Source organism: Takifugu rubripes, chromosome 20, assembly GCF_901000725.2.
Source record: "Takifugu rubripes chromosome 20, fTakRub1.2, whole genome shotgun sequence".
Classification (NCBI taxonomy): Eukaryota; Metazoa; Chordata; class Actinopteri; order Tetraodontiformes; family Tetraodontidae; genus Takifugu; species Takifugu rubripes.
The window spans coordinates 7,212,178-7,233,349 of NC_042304.1; the positions used below are offsets into that span (position 1 = coordinate 7,212,178).

General features: G+C 48.2%; 2 protein-coding genes across 7 annotated transcripts; both read right to left on the bottom strand.

Moving 5' to 3' along the window:
• Positions 1–405: 405 nt before the first annotated feature.
• amh (anti-Mullerian hormone) lies at positions 406–3,252 on the bottom strand. 2 transcript variants are annotated; one of them, XM_029828783.1, is made up of 7 exons: positions 2,482–3,252; positions 2,169–2,402; positions 1,933–2,102; positions 1,752–1,854; positions 1,572–1,671; positions 1,097–1,497; positions 406–870 (listed from the first exon to the last, which is right to left on the bottom strand). In XM_029828783.1, exons 1-7 carry the CDS (start codon positions 2,558–2,560, stop codon positions 443–445), a joined length of 1,515 nt encoding a protein of 504 aa, XP_029684643.1. In that variant the 5' UTR covers positions 2,561–3,252; the 3' UTR covers positions 406–442. The 2 variants fall into 2 exon arrangements, with proteins under 2 accessions (XP_029684643.1, XP_029684642.1); XM_029828782.1 differs by having other exon boundaries at positions 2,169–2,405.
• Positions 3,253–6,085: 2,833 nt separating this feature from the next.
• On the bottom strand, positions 6,086–20,846 carry dot1l (DOT1-like histone H3K79 methyltransferase). 5 transcript variants are annotated; one of them, XR_965370.2, is made up of 30 exons: positions 20,446–20,846; positions 17,474–17,517; positions 17,306–17,380; positions 17,057–17,120; positions 16,669–16,897; positions 16,487–16,581; positions 16,294–16,356; positions 16,166–16,221; positions 15,909–15,988; positions 15,430–15,498; positions 15,231–15,337; positions 14,754–14,795; positions 14,589–14,684; positions 14,274–14,496; positions 14,070–14,183; positions 13,789–13,880; positions 13,611–13,712; positions 13,195–13,332; positions 12,651–12,776; positions 11,960–12,396; positions 11,738–11,834; positions 11,514–11,660; positions 11,288–11,330; positions 10,989–11,195; positions 10,597–10,904; positions 10,220–10,419; positions 9,981–10,054; positions 9,253–9,903; positions 7,638–8,456; positions 6,086–6,789 (listed from the first exon to the last, which is right to left on the bottom strand). XR_965370.2 is itself a non-coding variant. In XM_029828781.1 (29 exons), exons 1-29 carry the CDS (start codon positions 20,524–20,526, stop codon positions 7,807–7,809), a joined length of 4,707 nt encoding a protein of 1,568 aa, XP_029684641.1. In that variant the 5' UTR covers positions 20,527–20,846; the 3' UTR covers positions 6,086–7,806. The 5 variants fall into 5 exon arrangements, 4 of the variants coding, with proteins under 4 accessions (XP_029684641.1, XP_029684639.1, XP_011612947.2 ...); XM_029828781.1 differs by having other exon boundaries at positions 6,086–8,456; positions 14,274–14,493; XM_029828779.1 differs by having other exon boundaries at positions 6,086–8,456; positions 10,597–10,901.
• Between the last annotated feature and the right edge of the window lie 326 nt (positions 20,847–21,172).

Sequence of the window (21,172 nt, forward strand, 5' to 3'; positions counted from 1 at the left end):
TGATCAATGCATCAAAGGGTCTACAAAGCCATCATTTTTCACTCCCCAGCTTCCAGATCCTTTCTAATGTGCTTTACACGATGTAAAAATGAAGCAAAAGTTTAATTTTCTAGAAGTAAAACCTTTTATATCCCTTCGCCTGCTTGTAGATTTCTGTTTGGGACAGTCTGACCTGGTGGTGGAGATCCGAAGATGTGGGAGCGCTGAGAAAAAGGAAGAAGCCGATGGCAAACAGAGCGATGCTGAAGCCCAAACCCAAAGAATGATCTGTGTTTTTTTACAGCTGCCGACAGAAAAGGAGGACAAAATGAACTTTCGAACATCGACGTTTAATGTTTTTCCTTTCTACGTAATGTCGGACGGGAAGTGTCTACATTGGTACGGTCCCGTGTAATGAATGTGCACGTGTGAATAAATCCATGTTCAGCATCAGTCCCAGTCTTCACCGGCAGCCACACTCCTTCACCACCACATCCGTTAGAGTCCTGAGCTCGGTCCCAGTCCCAGCCTCGTCCAACAGCACCATGTCCAAGTCCTCGTAGGCCACGGGCACGCAGCAGGGCGCGCGCTGATCCACGGCCTCGTTCGCAGCCCTTTTATTGTCGATGTAGGAGTTGAGCAGCACGGCGTGGTTGGTGGTGTTGGCCATGGGGAAGGAACAGACGCCCTGGCAGTTGTTGATGTCGGCTGTGCTGGGATCGATGGCATGTCTTTCCAGGGACATGGTGAAGCTCCTCAGCCTACAGTGTTTCTGCCTGGCTGGGGTGTCAGCGTTGGCCCTGATGGCCCGCAGGCCCCTCTTCACCGTGTAGGTACGGCTGACGGTCTGAAGGGCCTTCAGCAGCAGGAAGGCCCGGTACTGACTCTGTCCTGGAGACAGGAAACAGAAGAACCAGCTGGACAAAGAAGGAAAAGAACTCCAACTGCCTGGCTGTGCTGGGACAGCAGGACAGAAAGGGTGAATGGGATAATTGTTATAGTGTGACAGAGAATTTAAACGGCTAATTATAGTGGGACATGGACTGGTTACACTGAGGTAAATGTACTGGCAGAAGTTGTGGTCATGTGACCTGGACGTGGGCCCGTCTGGTGTCACCTGTTGCCAGGTCCTTTCTCGGAAAGGCGCTGAGTTCCACGAGCCTCCCCAGCCTCCTAATGGCCTCATCGCCCACCTCCTCCCTGATGACCTCCGTGATGTGAGTGACGGTCTGCTCCAGCTTCTGCCTCAGCTCCTCTGACAGTGGGGGGGGCAGGGCCAGCTCCCCCCGATGCACCTGAGAGGAGGAGCAGCAGCCTCCGAAGGACAGGACGGTGAGGGAGGGGGAGTGGATGAGAGCTGCCAGCGTGGCCTCACTGGTGGACCGGCCGAGCGTCAGAGGAGGGAGCGACTGCAGGGAGCTGAGCTGGAGCAGAGGGGATTCTGGGTGACTGTGGGGCGTGACCCCGGCCAGGAACTGCTTCAGCTCGCAGAGAAAGGAGGACGTCTGCCAAGCAACTCTAGGACGGAGAAGTGAGAAGGCTTCAGGGAGGCTGCAAAACGTCCAAAGGAGAAGTCGGCGTCGATGGAAAACCTTGTATCACTTCCTGTTTCGCCCGAGAAAAGCAGAAGCGGCACCGCGTTGAGGACACTTCCTGGTTTTCCACCAATCAGGAGTTCTTTCAGGCGTTGCTCTGAAACGAGAGGGAACTCATCACAAGAACCCACCACGGGGGAAGAGAAGCGGCTCCGCTTCGCCCGTGTGGCGTCGTACTCATGTCTGGTGCCGCCTCAGCAGAGATCCTCCACGTCCGGTCGGCGTTTGACGTCTTCCCTGACAGAATTACGTACAGCGTTTCTGCTGAAACACACGCAGTCTGGGGGAGAAACGGCGATTACGTAACCGCGGGAATCATCTGGAATTGTTTTGGGGGCCTTGGGATGTTGTTGACAACCTGTTTGTCAGGCTGAAGCGACCGACTGCTGAATGTGACGCGCAGGTTTCCCGCAGCAGGGCGGCTTTCAAAGGCCAAGAGCAGAAGTGGCGTCAGCGCAGGTGAGGCGGACGGTGGCAGGTCAAAGGTCAGCCTGAGTGACCCGCTCTCGGCGTCCTCTGAAACAGGCGCTGGCATTGACAGTAACGACTGTGGTGAAAACGTGTCTTCAAAATACTGAATTTGGAGGGTTTTACCTGCGGTGGGATGCAAAATCTGGAGCTGGTTCCTCTCGCTGGTTTCCTTCACAAACTCCAGCAAAGGCTCTGTGGGATCGCCAGGATCTGCACAGATTCCAAACCGTGTCAGGCTCTGATTTGCGAGTTCTCCGCCTTCGCCCAAGCTTCCACGCAACGCCGCAAGTATGTCGTCAGCGAGACATGGCGAGGGGCGAGGCAGGCGATCTCCGGCCCCTGCGGTTCCGTCACTGTCTCCTTCACACAAAAACACAGAATATATAATCCAGAAATCTAGACGTTGGTCTCACCGATCCACAGGTTTGGTTCTGACCTGAAGTCAGCTGCTGTCCGTCCACACAGATCCGGCAGAACATCAACACCCCACAGAGGCTGATCGTCCCAAACATCATAGCTGCTGTGGCGGCTGGACTCCAACTGAGCAGTTTTCAGTGGTTCCAGTTAAATCCTCCCACACCCTCTTCTCACTATTGGGAGTGCTCGCTGCCAAAATGGGATCCTTCATTTCTTTGTTTTCGCTATAAAAAAAAGGGCCGATTCACCTCGAGACATCTGGTCATTCATGAGGAATTGAAGGGCTTCAGAGAGAAACTGTCTCACAACTCCTGATGATGAATGGATGAATGCTGGCAGATTGAACTAATAACAGACCCCCTCGGGGAGGAATGAAAGGAACGGGTGTCAATTTTCTTATTGTTGTTTCCAGTACATGGTGACTGTTTTACTTTATTACTCTAATTCAACTTGGGGTTGTTTTTGACTTGCTCTCATTTCTCTCTATTTTTAACCATGTTTTCTCTCATATTTAATTAAACTTTGTTAACTAGTTAGTCTCCAGATTAGTGCAACAGCAACACATTTATAAATACTATTTTTTTAATTATTGGTGCTCAATTTGCATGTACAAAAAAATGTCTATTTGTACAGGTCTCAATTATTTGTTGAAATGTCCACTAAATTAAACTCTTGGCTTATAATTTATACAATTAAATATTATAGTGTCAGAAATTCACATGTAAATATTTAAAGAAAACTTTTGTGTCAGAAGATTCATTTACTGTAATAATGTGCTTATAACACCCACATTTGGACAGTCAGTAGCTTTTTAGACTCATCTGAATCTACAACCGACTTTGAAATAAATCAATCAGACATAGTTCAAATAATATATGAAACATTTTTATTAATATTAAAACTGAAAAAAACCCCACATTAATTTCATTTGTTTATAACATCATCAGATAAAAGCACCAACACCAAACAGTAACAATTTTATCATGAAGACCCGGGGCTTTTTGGAAAATAAGTTTGCCGTTATTGCACCTCAAAAACCCGCCCGGGCTGCAAGGGTCAGAGGTCACGGACTAGACACAAACACACGGTCGCGTCTGATGACAGGAAGCATCCCGCCACCTGACGGCAACCTTCAATTTAAGAGACGCAGACCTAAACAGAGGCATTTGTGAGATGAGGAAGATGTTGAGCGTGGAGCCATTTCACAGCTTCTGCGGATCGGCCCGGAAGTGACGTCGCCCTGGAGCATCGACGAGCTCCGGCCTGCGCAGACGCGAGGGTACAACGGCGCTCTGACTAAAACAAGCTGGCTTGTTTCACTGTAAAAAGATGTTGGCTGAGAGCTTAACTGGTCCTGAGTTGGGTTAGAAAGACTTTACGGCGCGAGGCGTTCAATGACATCGCGCCGCGCAGCAGTTTCAAAGGAAAACTCTTTCGTTCATTACAGGACCCCAAGCAGTCTGGGAAGTTCCTGAGTTAAGACCTTTGGCAGATCAAGACTGTATCAGCATGGAGCGCACCGGAGATCAGCCTCCATGGCCCAAATACTCACACACCAAAGGGCTTGAAGAACAGCACCTCACCCATTTCACCGGTTGTATGAGAAAAGTAGGAAAGAAAAAAAGGTGGATGGAATCTGTAATGAACGAGAACTTTCGCTTTCGTCTATTCTCACGCGCGCGCGCATCGCACCGCTCTCCCGGGCCGGGAACACTTCCAGGGGTCCGAATGGACCGTAAGAAAGCTGCCAGAAAAGCTCGTGTTGAGGAGACCCCGAAGTGTCTCACGACCAAACCAGAAAGACCTGCAGCTCGACAGGAAACGGAGGAGGAACTTTCATCAATAGCTGCAATTTCCTTGTTTACAGTGAAGAAGAGCACCGTGTCGACAAGTAGTATTAAAAACCGATTCTGAAGACGCAAAAGTAGAACACGCATTGTAATCGTATCAAACACCGAGCATAAGAAACTCAAAACAGCATCGATAATTACAAAAGACCCCTCAGTGCTGGTAATAAATGGACTCTAATCTAAGTCTAAAATGAATTCATTTTCACTTAAACACTCGCAGGTGAGACATTTGTGTTTAAAGAGTGAGTGCAGACAGGATTTTACAATAAAGCTTTCATTATTAGTCTAGTCGTCTTTAGATACACAAATAAAACAACACACGTACAGACTGAGCGTATTCACACCATCAGGAGGAGAGTGGGCTGCTTTCACCAGAGCGGACGTCGTGCTTCCTAAGGCAGAGACGTCCCAACGCAGACAGCGCTGTGGGGGCTGACGCACAAGGTGCGCGTGCACCGGTGGAGTCTCACTGGTCTTAGCGACAGTTGCTTGGCAACAAAAGCACCATTGATCTAACCCACAGAGTTGGAAGTTTAAAAAGAAAAAGAAAGAAGATAAAAGTGAAGACGGTTCTAGTGCTGGAATCTAGTCGTGTTCAAACCACGGCACCATTGTTTGCATTGAAGAGACACAGCGTGGACTGTGCGCACGTGTGTGTGTGTGTGTGTGTGTATCACAAGGATTCAGGTGCTGCTGTGTCGCTGCGTTGTGAGGCACCATCTGGACTCTCCTTGGCTTCAAGCCTCCTGTTCAACAGGCCCGAGTTTAAGGTCACAACGCAGCACCAAAACACCCTCAATCACATATACTCATATATATATATATCTATATATAGACTGTAAATAGATACATTTCATATACCTTTCTTTTTATGATGAAGAAAAAGTTATGTACAGAAACAGTGTGTCTTGTTCACCAACAGTTGAGCAGCTCACGTCTGAGATCAAAGTGGACTGACGGGTGTTTGTGGAGGACCTACAGGGGGCGTCTAGCATCGCCTGCTTCCCAGGACACGCACGTTAATTATTAGAAAGAAAAGGCCAAAAAGATAAAAGAATAAAATCATAACAAATTCTTACAAGTTCTCCTGTGTACAGCACCAGGTGTTCTGAGATTTCCGCTCCGTCTCTGATATTTTCATATATAATAAATAAGTTCAGGTAAAGTCCAAATGTAGCACCATTGTTTTCAGACTGTGAGTCAAGTACACACGCTGTGGCATTCTACAATGTCAACAGGTTTCAGGATTTCAAACAAACAAAAACACAGTTAGAGCATCACATTCACAGTACAAACATTCCTTACTCAAACAATTACACAGCTTTAGAGCAAACTAAACGCGAGGAGACGGGACCAGTAGTTTGTTGTGGGGGCTGTTCGCCTGTTTGCTCGGCGAGTGAAGGTTTGCGTGCACGTCGCGTCGACGCGCTAGGATTCCGCTTACATGCGAGTCCACGACACTTCCTGAAAGCAGCGGACATAAATAAGGTTAGCTTAAGGGGGGGTTTCTGCTGTCAGGAGGCGTCGGTGGCGGCCACTCACGGTAGTGTGACTTCAAACGTTTCACTTTATTTTCTGTTTCCCACCAGTGCAGCAACCGGGGGGGGGGGGGGGGGGGGGGGGGGGGGGGGGGGGTCGACACCACCTCATTGAATCGAATGTATGGTTGTTAAAAAGGACTGGTTTTGTGGTCGCAGAAAGAACATGGAACGCGTATCAATCGGTTTCGATCTTTAGAAAATGTTAAAAATGTATTGTTTTTGTAAAAAAAAAAAAAAAAATCAAGACAAAGGCTGCAAAAAACGATTTCATAATTGTTTAAACTGTAATCCGCCCTCAGGGCGGCAGTGTGTAAGCTTGAAAAGAGTTTAAAGGGTGTGGGCCTGAGCCAGCACCCCTCGACCCAGGCCTCCGAGCACACGCCTGAGCGAGCGGGTGCACGTGCCTCCGGGGGGGGGGGGGGGGGGGTCTGTTGTACACTGGGGTTGTGGGGCTGATCTCTACTTGCTGGAACTGTGAGTGGCGAACAAACAGACCGAGTCGACCGACAGGACCTCAATTAAGACAAACTTGCATTTTTTTTTTTTTTTTTTTTTAAACCAGTTACTTAAACTCAAGGTTACCATAGCGACGGTCACATGTACATGGCTACATTTATGTAATGCTATCTTCTCCCCATCAGCTTTGAAAGGATTTGCCGATCACTCGCATTCACACACACAGACGGCAGTGATCTACCATGTCAGGTACAGGAGGGGGGTCAAAACTGAGAACCCTGTGGTCAGCTGATGACCTGCTGAGCCGCGGTCGCCCACTGTGGGTGCGTTAGTGTGTCACAAGTCCCAGTAGAGGTGTAGTCTTAGAGGCGGCTGGGTAGTGCAGACGTTCTGGAGCACCAGTGAGTGAGGACAGTGCCGTGTTCCACACCTGGACTGTTGCATAGTTTATTTCACGTTGAGGTAGTTTTCATCAATTACCTGAAATATCAAGCAGGACAGAACGCGACAGCCTTAGAAATCTCTGACAGATGATCAGGATTAACAGGCATCGTGGGTAATCTCTTCACAAGTGGACCGCTGTTTGGGTCAACGCGCCTCTGCTGGGCTTGGAATTTTACTGAAACTCCTGTTTCTTCATCTTTCTAAACAGGAAAATCAGTTTAAACTGTTAGTTGCAGGGAACCGTTCTTGTCCTTAAGGAACCCACATTCACATCACAGGATCACATTATCTCGTTGGTTTAATCAAATTAGATTCCATCAGGGAGTCATTTATTGTTTTGGAATAAAGACGGGACATCTACATGAAAGATTTATGTCACATGTTGGTTATCGTGTGAATTCTGAACAGGATAAATCTACACTGTCACTGAAGGTCAACGGGTCATTTCTCAATATTTGGACTTCTCCGTCCTTGCATTCTCCAGCTCTTGCGAAACCTCAACAATCGCCGCCCAAGTACGGTTCCAATTCCAAGTTTACAACCTGCCAAGTACCCTCCACCTTTGTGTGGACTGTGGACAAGCAGGTATCCCACAATGCATTAGGGCGTCCAGTTTTGAAGTACCGCAGGTCACAAGACCACGTCTGCATGAGTTGGGAAACGGCCAATGATTCCTACCACACCTCTAACCCAACTCGTGACCTTTGGAAGGTAAAATAGACAAATAAAGATCCTCTTTTCCTTTTCGCAAGCCTGATGAGCAGAGCAGCAGCCTCCGGTGGAGGTGTGTTTAGTTGTGTCCACTTGTGACCAGACCCCTCAGATGGATGTTAACCTCCTTACACCACAGTATCTGACATCTCCAAATCTAAGGCCGCACTTACCTTGGTCAATAAGAACCACAGGGCTTGGCCTCACAGGAAAAACATCTGTCCTGTCTTTTTACCCCCCTAGCAGTCTATCTTTTGCCCTCTCTTACACTCCCCCCACCCTGATTGCCACTTGCCCTTCCCCGTTCCCCTATTTCCCTTTTGACCCCCTCACCCCCTCGACCTATCTCGGTCTGGAGCCAGGGAGCTGGGAGATGGTGCTGGTGCCATGCATGCTCTGAGTCCTCCACATGCCCCCAGCAGCGCCTGAGCTGCTGACCGGCAGAGGGGGGGGCAGCCGAGGGGGGTAGTGCACTGCGAATGGGCGAGACGAGGACGGGGTTGACAGAGAGGAAGGGGGGGTTATGGAAGCAGTCGCAGCAGCAGAGACGGAAGCAGAGGAAGCGGAGGTAGAGGAGGAGATGGAGAGAGAGAGGGATGACTGTGCTCGCTGGTGGTGGAGAGAGGAATGTAAGAGGCGAGAGGGGTGGAGCGAATCTGGCCGCGGAGGTGTGTCGGAGTGAGTGGACGCTGGGGAGGTGGAGGGGGCGCTGTGCAGGGGCGGAGGAGGGGGCAAGGTGAGTGCGGGAGAAGAGGGGCTGTGGAGGACGGACTGGATGCGGCCGTGCTGGGTCTGGGACAGAGAAGGGGGGAGGGGGCAGGAGCCAGATGATAAGCGCGTGGAGGCTGGTTGGTGAGTGGTGTGTTGCTGGGCTTGGGAGGAGGTAGAGGAAGTGGAAGAGAGACTGAGCAGGGAGCCGAGGCCTCCAGAGGTGGGCTGCGTGGCCCCAAACTGATGGGAGGACACTGTGGAGACTGCGTGGTGAAAGATACCTGCAAATACATAAAGCAGAAATGGAAGGGGGAAGAGGCCCAGAGAGTGGACACGGGGAGGGGGGGCGATCCATGTGGCGAGGACAACGAAAGGGAGGGGGACAAAGAGAGAAGCGTGGACTGAGCCAGGTTGTGCAGAGCGCCAAGCAACAAGCACACAAAAAGCAAACGGAGTCAGTTCACTGCGATTGAACCGGTTCGGACTAGTTTTACACCAAATTCCCATCTGGGTTCATCAGTGAAGTGACTCCGACCTAAAACAATAGAGACACACCCACAGAAAATGACTATACGAGTAAAACCTGTCAGTAATTCGGGACCAACAGTCCCTCAGACTCAGACTTTTAGGCTTTTTTGTGTTTTCCAATCATTGAGCATCAATGTCAGCAGCAATAAATGTTGTGCAATTCATTTTAAATGGAAAGTAATATAATATTCTTAAAGTAAAATAACAAGACAAACTCAAGGTTGCAGGAAAATAGAAATAAAATAATTTGCAGTGGCTGTGATCTGACTAAATTTCAAAGGATTGCCCAAATTTGTGGGACCGTTTGTGACACTTTCACCATTTTCAGAGGGTGTTTCCAGCTCCAATCCTTAAGTAGCGAGCCCATGTCAAAGCGAGACAGAACGGTCAGTCAGTGCCGGTGTAGCAGACAGCAGCAGCCCTGCACTCACCTGGCTCTGCAGCGGGCCCGTCCCCCTGATTCCCATCTTTATCTACACCACTCCAGAACAACACTATGATCCCAAACCCTGTGGCGACCGTAGTCTGCCAGTGGTAGATGATACTCACCTCCTGCAGCTCCTCCTGCCAGCCCAGGACTGGAGAAGGTCCCCAAGGCAGAGTGTCCGTTGACGAGGCGCGGTGTCCCATTCACTGTAGAACTGCCCGTCTGGGCACCAAACAGGGACTGCAAGACTGAGGGTCCTCCGAGTAGATAAGACCCCACAGATGGCCCCGTGGTTGTGGAAATGGCAACAGGACTCCCTCCTATCTTCCCATTCAGGATACCCCCACCACTGGTGGCAGCAGCCGCTATAAAAAGGTTCTGACTGCTTGTTTTGAGGTCCCAATCCCGAGGGACCTTCTGCTTCTGGAGGGGCTGGCGCTGGTCTATAGCACCCCCTCCCTGGGCCCCACCACTGGCCACGCCACGGGTCGCTGCCTCCGGACTGAGGAAGGGGTTGGCAGTCACGTAGCTGGATGTCTCTCCTTCGCCCCCCTTCCTGACTGGCTGATGCTGTTTGAGGTCAGTGTCAGAGTCGGGTCCCCGGCCCGATGCCATGCCGAATGGAGAACCCCCCTGTCTCAGGTCAGAGCTGGGCGGTTTGGGGTCAGATATGGGTGAAAAGGTGGATTTCCACTTGCCAGTGGAAGACAAAGACGAGGAGGAGGAGGCGTCACTTCCTGTGCTGTTCCCACTGCTGCTCCCTGATTTTCTGACTTTAGAGGGTAAAAAGAAGACACATTTAAATCAGAGTAAAAAGAGGATCAAACAGAAAACATTAAGAAGTTCTTACCTCTTTCAGTCTCACCAAGTCTGCCAGGTCCATCTCTGCTCTCCAAAGATATAGTGGCAATTTTTCTTTCAATTCTGTTTAAAAAAAAACAACAGATTTAACAACACAATAACTGTGAAGAGTAAAAAAGATCTCCTTGATCTTTATTGTAACAATAAAAACATTAAAACTACACCAAGAACAAAATCCCTCAGAAAAATCCAATGCCAGAGTTCAGTTTCTCCACGTGATCATATTACCGTGCGCTGGAGTTATCAGCCGGGTACCCCGAGTCCTCGCCGTCAGAACTGGGGCCTGAGGAGCAACAGCCTGTGCCATTTAACTCCAGGGGGCGCTCCCGCTTCAAGATGGGTGGCTGGTCCAGGTCAGGACCGTTGGGGCTAGACTGTTCTGGTGAAGAAATGGCAGAGATCTCCAGAGGCTGGTTGATGTTGTTCACCTGGCGGGACCAGGAACATGTAAATTATACTAAACTGACAAACAAGCAGAACCTGAGGAACAAGTTCGCTAATGGTCCTCATCAGTATTAACTTCCTGTTGTATAAAACTGCTGATCGCTCCAAATTTAAACCTAACTTTAGGTGGAACCTCAAAGCTCCTACACAGAGGTGCTCACCATTGAGTTAATATTGAGTGGTGATCCTGAGGAAGGGCCGTTGGACCCGAGCCCAGGAAAGGACCTCCTCTTTGGAGAGCTGCAGGCACTGACAGCTGCTGCGGAGGTCCTCTTCCTCCTCCCCCTCTTCCGTCCCTCCTGAGAGCCGAGGCTGTGAGAGACCGATGACGACACATGCGAAGATGGGTGAGTGTGCTGCGTGCTGGGGAACTGATGATGGTGGTTTCCGTGGTTACTGTGGTATCCCTGCTTGGCTAGGTTGTGGTGGTGCAGGCGGGATCCTACGGTCGTGCTGCCTCCAGAACCTGCTGATGAAACACAACACGAGGGTGAAGAAGAGGAGGAAGGAGAAACTATTCACCACGGTTGATGCGGCTCAGTGTCAGATTCACCTCCCTGGTGGTCCTGGCCTTCCTCTGGAAGAATCCTTGGGGGCCCATCAGCATACTGCAGCACCCCACCAGTGCTGCAAGGGGGGCTCTGGATGGGACCACATCGGCCCATTGGTCCTGATAAAAGACTGTTGGTGTGTGAGGGAGGTGAAGAAGCACCATTATGGTCCTCAGCATGGGAACTTCCATTAGTGAGTCCTGAATATCCTAAAGAGAGACACAAACATGGACAGATATAATGGAAAGAACCTGCAATATCACTATACACTATTATATAGTAGTAAAAGGATAATCCTTACCATTTGTATGACCGGCCTGAGACACTGGACTTGGAGTATTTCTCTAAAATTATGAATAAAGAAAAGATATTATAATGATATATGTAAATTATATTCAAAATTTGTTGATAACAGATTTGCCTTATTTCATTTTTAATTCCAAATGTGTTGCTTTGTGTTAAAATAGAGAAATTTTATCTAATTATCTGCCAAAAAACCCCCATTTCTCATAGTTACTGCTACTCACCAGCTTCTCAGCACGACTGGGCAGCACCACACTGGCCAGTGGAATACTGACTGGTAGCTTACTGGGGTGCACAGTGCTCAGAGGGATACTTATGGGAAGGCTTGTAATGTTGTCTCCCTGAACCGAAGGGCTCCTTTCCTTCCCTCCCTGTATTGACAGAAAAGAGAATCTTGTGTAATAACAACAAAGATCAATACGACACAGCAGGAAAGGTGGACTCCTACCCTTTCAAAACTTTTAGGAACATTATGAATATCAGCTGCACTGGGAGAAGCGCAGTTCTGTTTGGCTCCAAGTGGAGAGTTAATGCCACCCATTTCCCTAAAAGCAAAAAGAGGGTAAATTTAAAATAAATATACAGTATATTTAGCGGTTAAAGTCTGTAAAACACCCTTGAAAGGGGTTATTTCTGAAAACATAATGTGCTAATTTTGCTACCAGCTGACCTGTGCGTGGCCGGTCCTGGGCCTCTGAGGTTGGAAGAGGCATTGGGGTCTTGGTTGAGATGCCTCCGCAAGGCAATCTTGGCAGGGGAGAAACGAGTGTAATCTGGAAGCGTGTATGAGGAATTTTGTTGCCGTTGTCGGGTATCAGAGGTGGGGGGTGCAATCTCGTGGTCCGGAGAGATGGGTAGGTATCGAGAGAGAACCTCTCCCTTGGTGGTGGTCCGGTCAAAACATGGTGAACCGGTGCCGTTCACAGAAAGCTCTGGTCCGACACCATTAATGGCTGGGGCTGAGGACAGGCTGAGTTTTGAGTCCATGTCTGTGGAAGAGCGTAACTCCAGGGTCTTTCTGTACGGGGAGCCATCGCAGGGGCTGTAGGACTTCAGCTGAAGCAGCTCCTGCTGCCTTTGACTTTTCTCCAACTCCACGATGCTGATCTGTAATCAGCCAGCAGAGGGAGACATTACAACAGGAAAAAGCCTCAGAAAGGCACACACTTAAAAGCAATAACAAGTACCAATAGCCAAGTTCCAGGAAGATTTATGTTATCGAACATTAAGGTGTGAGATCTTTAGAATAAAGATCTCCAAAGAACCAGAGGGACAGGCAGAAAAGCAGGGGGGACAATAGAGGAAATGAAGTAAAAAAGCAAGCTTTCAAAAAGGGAACTGAAGGGAGTTAAAGTGGGCACCTGCAGCTCCAAGCAGTGTCTCTGCTTTTCAGATATTTGTCTGCGTAGGGCCTGTTTCTCCTTCAACAAACTCTCCAAACACAATGAGCCCCAGTCCAGCCTCAGCTCTTCACATCGAGACTTGAGCTGGAAAACAACAAGCAAGACGCTTATCGAGTGAAACAAAATTCATTTAAAAACTGTGAATGTCCAAAAACCCTCGCCTGCAATACGTGTCTCACTGTGGGATTAAGAAAATGTCGACACATTAAATGACATAATATGCTGCCCATTTGAATAGTGTAAATAGATTATATAAATAGAAATGTTGGATGCGAGCGGCTAATATAAAACAAGCCGATGGCTCCAGCCGAACAGATTATGTCAATAAAGCATATCTTTCATTTTCTGCATGTTTACCATATCCTCCACAACTAACCAGAGTTATGGCTCTTCTCTGACACAGACATGCTGTCATCGTTACCATGAATGGTCACGGCTGTGAGCCACGTTAGTTACTGTAATAGGGGTGGTACCGAGACATAAAGCAACACTAAGGTCTCACCAGTAACAGACTGTGATCTCTCAATAAGGACATGTCTCTCTCGAGCTGCTTCGTCTGCTCTTTGAGCTGACGGTTGTGGGCCGATATCTCCTTCTGAGCCTGCAGCAGGTCCTCCACGGTCAAGGCTTTCACTCCCAGCTGATTGATCACACACAGGCAAAAATAGCACGCTGTCAGCTTTCTGCTTTAACAAAACTATTGGAGGAAAATATCGGCAGGCGTTCCTAAATCTTTTCATCCAAGGCGCGTAAGAACAGTCAGTGCACGTGCGTCACCCGTCATCAACAGAATAATTATAAAAACTCATTTATTTGACTACATTTTAAAAATATTTATAGTCCACGTTGATTTGCTTGACCATTGGTGAACATTGTAGCGAATTCAAGTAAAACATGTAGATGAGAAAAGACCCCCACCTCATCCAGTTTGGTCTGAAAGAGACCTTTGATCTTGTCCTTGTGAGACTGACAGACAGAGTGAAGCTGCTCCACCTGCCCCGACAGGTCCCTGTGCTTTTGCTACAGACGGACGAAGAAAAGACGCCGTTATTCTGAGGATACACAAAAACCGGTGAGGTCTGTCGTCACTGGTTACCTTCTCCTGGTCTAAAAGCTGCTGCAGGTTGGAGCGATACTGAGGAGTCTTCATGTGTGCCATAAACTGAAGGTACTGAACTTTGATGTTATCTGTTCAGACAGACAGGAGAGAACACAGGAACAGGCGTGAATCTAAGTAACCATTCTAACACCAGCTTGTGCGGCTGATTTAAACAGTTTTGCAACAACGGGCTTGGCTGTGTGGTGCTTTAAAAGTTTAAACTCTGCACTTTCCATGACATAAAGGCCAGGAGATGAAACATCTCTTCGTCAGCTCACCTAGCAGTTGTTGGAGAGCAGGTGGAGTTGAGCTCAACAGCAGCTGACTTGAGGGATACTGCTGGACCTTGGGAGGTAGCTGGTAGAAGGGACTCTGAGCTGACCGGTAGGCGTCTGCCAACAACAGTACCACATAATAAGGATGAGGGAGCCATTCGTGGAGAGTCATATGAACATTTTCTGGGGTTACGTGTGTGTTCTGACCCTGAGGGGGGGCTGCAGAAAGGGTCTTAGCATGCAGCAGATCCAAAGCACTCTGGTTCTTCTTGTTTTTCTTCTCTGTCACCAGAGAGGCTTTCTTGGGGCGTCCACGCTTCCTGTTGTTCAGCTTGCGTCCTTTGGGCAGCAGTTTGGCCCTCCTGGGTTTGGCAGAGGCCTTGACCACTGTCACCAATCTGGGACGTTCCTCCTCCCCACAGGAGTCCTGCTGTAACGTTCACACATAAAAATCATTCCATTCGCGATCACAGTGACCAAGAACGACAAAGCTGCTGTACTGAGATGGGAGAAAAGTCTCACCTTGAGCAGTTCTTTAGGTTTGGTGGGGGTGGTGCTATTGCTTTTACAGTCTTTGTTATCTTTCTGCTGACGCCGTCTAGCTGCCTCTTGCTCTTCCTGTAGGGAGACCAGATTTAGCTTCAGGTCTTTATATTAGGGGAGCCAGTGAAGAACTGAGGGACTTACCCTGAGTTTAGGATTTTTGAGACTTGCGAAATAATTTTCAAGCTGGGGAAAAAACGTCAGAATATTAATCTCACTGAATTGACATTAAAGTCCGAGTCATAGTTTCTTTCTTGATTAGGAACACAGTTAATCCTCAAATCTCCCGCAGAGTTCTCCACCCTGCAGACAGACCAGATTTCTGCTGATTTCTGACGCAGAGTTATATATTTAACACTACTTGAGCAGTTGGACAGCTCTCAGTAAGATTTCCATCAGTAATCTGGGATTACTTCATCTAATTATAGATATATACATGATGTCTAGTGACCACAATTTAATCTGTATAACGCCTCTCTACCTTATACCCGGGGCAGCCACATGTTAACAAGATACCATCTCTTCAGACAATTATTGTTTTATGGATCTTTACTTCTTAGGTTCCATCTGATCAAATATTCTAGTCCCAGCACAGCAATTGTTCAGTGCATGAGTGCTTACTATGGTGCGGTCTATGGTGTGCAGGTAGTAGGAAACTGGCTTTCCTGTCCATGACACTGAGCCCCTGAGAGGAGAAAGCTCCACCACACGCATTATGGTGCCAATATCTGCACGACAGGGGAAAAGCACAGGAAGATGGTCGACGTCAAACAAAGATACCTCACATAGAAGCTCCTTTTCACCAACTGACGGTACTCACCACTCAAGTTTCGACTGTTTATTCTAAAATTCAGAGGTGCAAAAGGTTTAGAGGACACAATTTTCCCACCTGGTAAAAAAAAAAAATCCTCAATTAAATATGGTCTCCCAGCTTTATCCTCTCATTCATCATTCTGTCAAGAGCCGAGCGGTACTGTTGCTGCCAGGTGAAAGGTCAAGTGCCAAAAGTTGACTTAATGGAAGCTCACTAATTTTTAAAACCGGCCAAGGAAACATATGAATAAATATTTTTCCGGTGAGAGGAGGCGCCGGTTCCAGTGCTCCCAGCAGATACTTCAGAGGGATTCCAAAAGGCTCTAAAAGAATCATAGCCTGCTATTTTTAAAAGGTTTACGTCACACTCTTTAGGACCTTTTTGGATGTCTTTTTTGAGTCTTAATGGAGGAAGATTGTTGATGCTATTATCCATATTTAGTGAATAAAAATGCAATTTTCATTGATTAGCTGATACCAACTTACCTTCCTTCATGTTAGCAAAGCGCTCTTTGAGCTGATGATCTACTTCTGGTCCAAAGGCAAAGTTATTCACAAAAATAATACTAGAGGAGAAAGAAAGGAAAAAATGGGTTAGTATTACTTCTTCACATCATTTATATGAAGAATCCCCCAAATCCGCAATCGCTTCAGCAACAAAATTACTGCAACGTAATTACTACAAGATTGAATTGTCTTTAAGAATGGTTCCATTTTTCACGCTGCCTAGTTTGTTGTGTCACCTTGTGTTTGCTATTCTTTCCTTCCATTCTTCTGAAAGAAAGTCTCCCCTCTCCAGCTGACAAAGACGATAAAAACGGTTTACACGTTTATATTCAAAAGCTGAGTATATTAGGAACACCACACTTACTGTGTACTCCCCATGTTTCTTCCCATACCATTTCATCCACTTTTTGAACTCCTTGTCCATGGTCTGCAAAAAAAATAAAAGCTCAGTCATTACTGTCAACAGGAGTCATCAAAAAGAGAGTTAATGTAACAAAAATGGTTTGATTAGCTACATCCAGGCTAACAAGGAAGGGAGAAAAGGTTCACATGATTACCTCTGCATAGGTAGCTGGAATGTCTGCTTTCTCCACACCGTAGTAATGCTTACAGTTGGTGGCTGCAGCAACCTGCAGCACCACCTGCCCCACTCCTGCAGGTCAAGCACAACCGATGACCGTCTTACAACAACAGCTGGGACAATATTTAGCACAAATTACGGACGCCTCCATGAACTCACCACTGCCGAGGTCGACAAAGGTATCGTCCTCCCTCATTTCCATCTCATCAATTATCTGAGCCACCAGGTCAAAGGAAGTCTCTCCGTACACTTCTGGTGAGAAGGGCTCATAGTTGTTCAGCTTCTCTGGATCCGTCACGGAGTGGTTATAAACCTGCTGCAGGATGTGTCTCAGAAGCCCGTTGGAAGGGCGCTTGTTCAGCTTCATGGGCTGGGTGGTCCCCTTCCACTGCACACATAATACAGTCAATCAAAGGCCAAGTTGGACCAGACGCCTCCAGCTTATATTACTGCCTGCATCTAAAGAAATGCTGCAACCAACTGTGATGGCAGTCCTGCTCATGTTTGTGTGCACGTGGAACTCACGTGCACTAATGAACCCACTCACCAGCTGGTGAATGCTGTCGATGGCCCTGTTGTACTTATCGCAGAGCCTCTGCATGCTCTCGAAGCTTTGGGACAAAACGAGACGCGAGATTAGTGCCAATAACTTGTAAAAGCCGAACCTTTTTCCAGCTTCGCTCTGAAAACGTCACGATCACAGAGCTGAGCATGTAAAGCTGTTTTTGCTGAAACATTTCAGCAGCCCTCATTGGATACATGGAGCTGCTAGACTCTAGTGGAACCACTGGCTTACCTCTTGGTATCATAGTCGATAAGCACGTAGTTTTCCATTGCCAGTTTGAGGTCTGGGATTTCTTCGCACACCCAACTGAGGAATAGACAAACTCATCATGAGACACAGAACACACTCACTGTGTGTGTGTGTGTGTGTGTGGGAGCCGAGTCAAGAGCCGCCACTCACCGTATGGTCTCGATGATTTCGTGAGCAGCATCGTGGTGTTTGTCCTGAAAACAGGGAGGGAGGCAACGTCAGACCTTTCCCATAACCACTGAAATCAGGACAGTTTATTACACATTTTGAGTCCATATGAATCCCAATCGAAGAAGAGAGAGAAATCACACAAACAGAATAGTGTCTTGAGAATAAACCCCCTCCGGATGACAACAGGCCCGTAGAAGCACGGCCACCTCATTGGTACTGATTTGGTTGATTCTTAAGGTCTTAGAAAGCCACCGAAAATGGTGAAAAAACTGGAAAAGCTGACTAAAGTAAGGGAAGTTAGTAAATGGGAGTATGCTGGGATGTTCTGCAGGGGGAACGGGACTGGCGTTCCACCGTGAGAGCAGCCAGCCTGAGCCAGTTGCCGGAGCTGACCCACTGACCCACTTTCTGTCTCTGGCTCCAGCGCCCTGCCAAGGAGAGCCTCTGCTGGAGGAAAAGAAGGGAAAACAGGAGCGGGCCAGAAATCAGGGGCTGAAAGGGGGAAAAGAAAAGAAGCTGTTGAAAGGACGGGGGCCGGGGAGCGGAGGGAAAGCCTGGAATATTTTAGCTGTTTGAGGCTTGGAACAGCAGCCAACACATCCCGGGTCGGAGCTCCTTAATTCCCCCTCAAAAGTGCCCGCCGGCGCTCGCACATGCGCTCACATATGCACCACAGCACGGGAACTCTCCTGCTATTTCTGCTACAATGTGACCTCGCTGAGGTGGAAATTCTCTTGATGAGGTGTAAGAACAGCTGATTCCACAGGCGCTCCACGCTAAAAGGGGACACCGACGGTGGTCACCTGCCCAGCTCCTGACTGGGGCTGAACCAGGGGCTAAAGAAACCCCCCCCCCCCCCCCCCCCCCCCCCCCCCGTAGGCATCAGCACTGCCCTGTGAAACCACCTTTCCTTCTACAACAGCTCCAAACCAGTCAGAAGATGCCGCACATCCCACACGGACATATGACTAATGCTGGCACCCCCTTCGTTGGTACTTTTGATCAATAATCAGTTCTCTGGGTAAAGGTTGTCATTCCAGTGAGCAACACAGTTCTGTGTGTTTCTGGACCAGCTTTTCCACTGGTGGGTGTGTAACGTGGGTGGGGGGAGGTGGCTGTGTCACCCACATCCACCAGCACCCACAACATCAGAGAGAGAAAGTAGCGCAGTGGCTCACCAACACGATCACTGATGAATAACAGAGAAGAAAAAGTTCTGAGTTACGCTAAACGCTTTATTGACACGGCCCCGGTCAATACCCAGATCACCAGCCAGATGTTCAGAGTACAAGGCCCTTCCAGAGGTGCTCCTCATGTGGAAGCAATAGAAAAAACAACAGATTTCAGGATGAGACGTGAAGCAGAGGGAAGAGAAATGGCATTCTTGTGGCTTTGGATCTGGTTTCCTGCCCCATTACGGTCATGTTGTGCGGCGTTGAGTACACAAACGCTGTGTGGGAAACAATGAACGCCACCAGAACACACCTGAAGAAGCACTACGCTCACACACACACACACACACACACACACCGCTAGTCGCAGTCCCAAAACACACCAATGGCATGTTTTGGGAATTACACATAGCTGAATATCTGCAGCCTGTCTACGCCTGCTCCCTGCCGTTGTAAACATATGGAAGGAAGAGGATGGGAGATAGGAGAGGAAGTATTTCCTCTGTGAGAACAGGAGGGGAGGACTTCTGCCGGATAATTCAATCCAAGACAGGACTGCTATAAACGGCTAAACACATGGGTTGGCGGCGTAAATTCCAGACGCTGCTCTTCTGTTTGATACCGTGACATCAGAAAATAGTCAAGGCAATAAATCCTGGCAGGTGGAACTGGAGCTAAATCTGGTGTGCTGCGTAAAGGATGGTTGATTCTGGCAGCCGGAGCAGAAAAGCGCGGGTCATTACATCATCGACGCGCCCCGACCGGGACCGTTGAAACACTTCTGGTTCATGTTTTGCTGCACGAGAAGAGAAAGTAAGACAACTCAGACTGGGAACATTGTGGGTGGTAGGAAGGCACACCAAAAGACCCGTCTCACATATTCTAAGAAACCCAACTGTTCAGTCAGCAGCGTCTCACCACAATTACTATAAATGACAGACGCTGCAGCAAACTCGATGCATCACTGAAAAAAAACCCACAAAACTTGCAACCGCTTCCCCTTCCGTTTCTCCCCAGCGAATTAATCACTCAAGGGGTTGATGACAGTATATTACGCTGAAATAGACCCAAGGGGAAATTCAAGCTTCAGGTTTTTTTTGGTCTTGAGATGACACACCTGGGATGGAATGGTGCAAACCTCGATCACAGGAATGCCATCAGATAACAAAACACAGAAAGCACTGCCGGAATGTGATGCAGCTCCAAAACTAGTCTAGCACAAAAAGAAGAATCCCCAAAACTCAGCATGCTCGGATGCGCATCTTATTTCCAATGCCTCTCTGATCTCTTATGGGCTCGCTAATTAACATCAAATGACCGATCTGGAAAGTGACCACGACAGACAATAATGTCCAATTTCCACTTGTGCAAAAAGCTCGAAACCAACCGAAAGCGAAACTCTCCACAGAGAGACAAAAAAGATGGGTCCAAATGACATCCCTGTCTTATAGGAGCTCACATTTCAAAACAAATGCTCCCAAATGCCTGATTATTTGGCAGCTGGCTGGGTAGCCTAAAATCCCCGAGCAAACTCGGCGGTTTCAGCCTCACAAACGCTACTTTCTGTGACGAATACTGTTTTAACAGCGACCGTAGGCTCTAACCGCTAGTGTATACTGTTGAAACACTGTCACCATACCGACCGGGATGACCCGACTCTCAGGACGAGCGTGCTGGCTTCTGCTGCTAACCAACGTTAGCAGAGCCCTAGCTAACAAAGACAAAAACACACGCAAAATGTGAGCAAATAGCCGGAGAGTTTTACGCTTTTACACTTACGTATACTGGTAACGGCCACGGGTAGCCAGCAGGTTCTGCTCCAACCGGCGATTTGAGCTTCAACTCCAGTTTTTCTCCCATTCTACACTTCACGGCGGCTTGGCTGTGATCAGATAGCTCGCTAGCACTACTCTCTGTTAGCCAGCTAGTCGGTTAGCGAGCGAGCTACAACATGGACATTTTTCAAAGAAAAAAGAAACGCCGAAACACGCGGAATATAAAAAGAATCTGCCGCTCGGCGCGCGGTAAATACATACGCAGTACAAACAAACGTGTATACGCGGTTGCCCCGGTTTTCAACTGAGACAATAATTCCTGTTTATCTCCACTGGCAATAACGCCTCGTCTTGTACCGCCGCCATATTGCCCGGCATAAATATGGCAGGGGGCCACGGGGAGCAGCGGGGACACGGACGTCACCAACGAGACCGTGATCTCAGCGCGTGGGCCAGCAGCGCTGTGCACGAGCGAGAGCCCGCGCAGCGGCGCGTGACAGCATTCTTGTCGTCAACGTCACGACTCGATTAAAACGTTACAAATAACCGATTAAAGCGGTGTAAAGATGCAATTTGTCAGAATCGATTCAAGCAAACGATTTTGATGGACTCAAGGGTTTAAAATATGAATTTAAAGATAAAAAAAAAGATGGTAGTTTATTGGTTGAGAATTTAATTTTAACTTTCTAAATGGCAACATAAATGCCAAGAACATAATTAGAGCTAGTCTA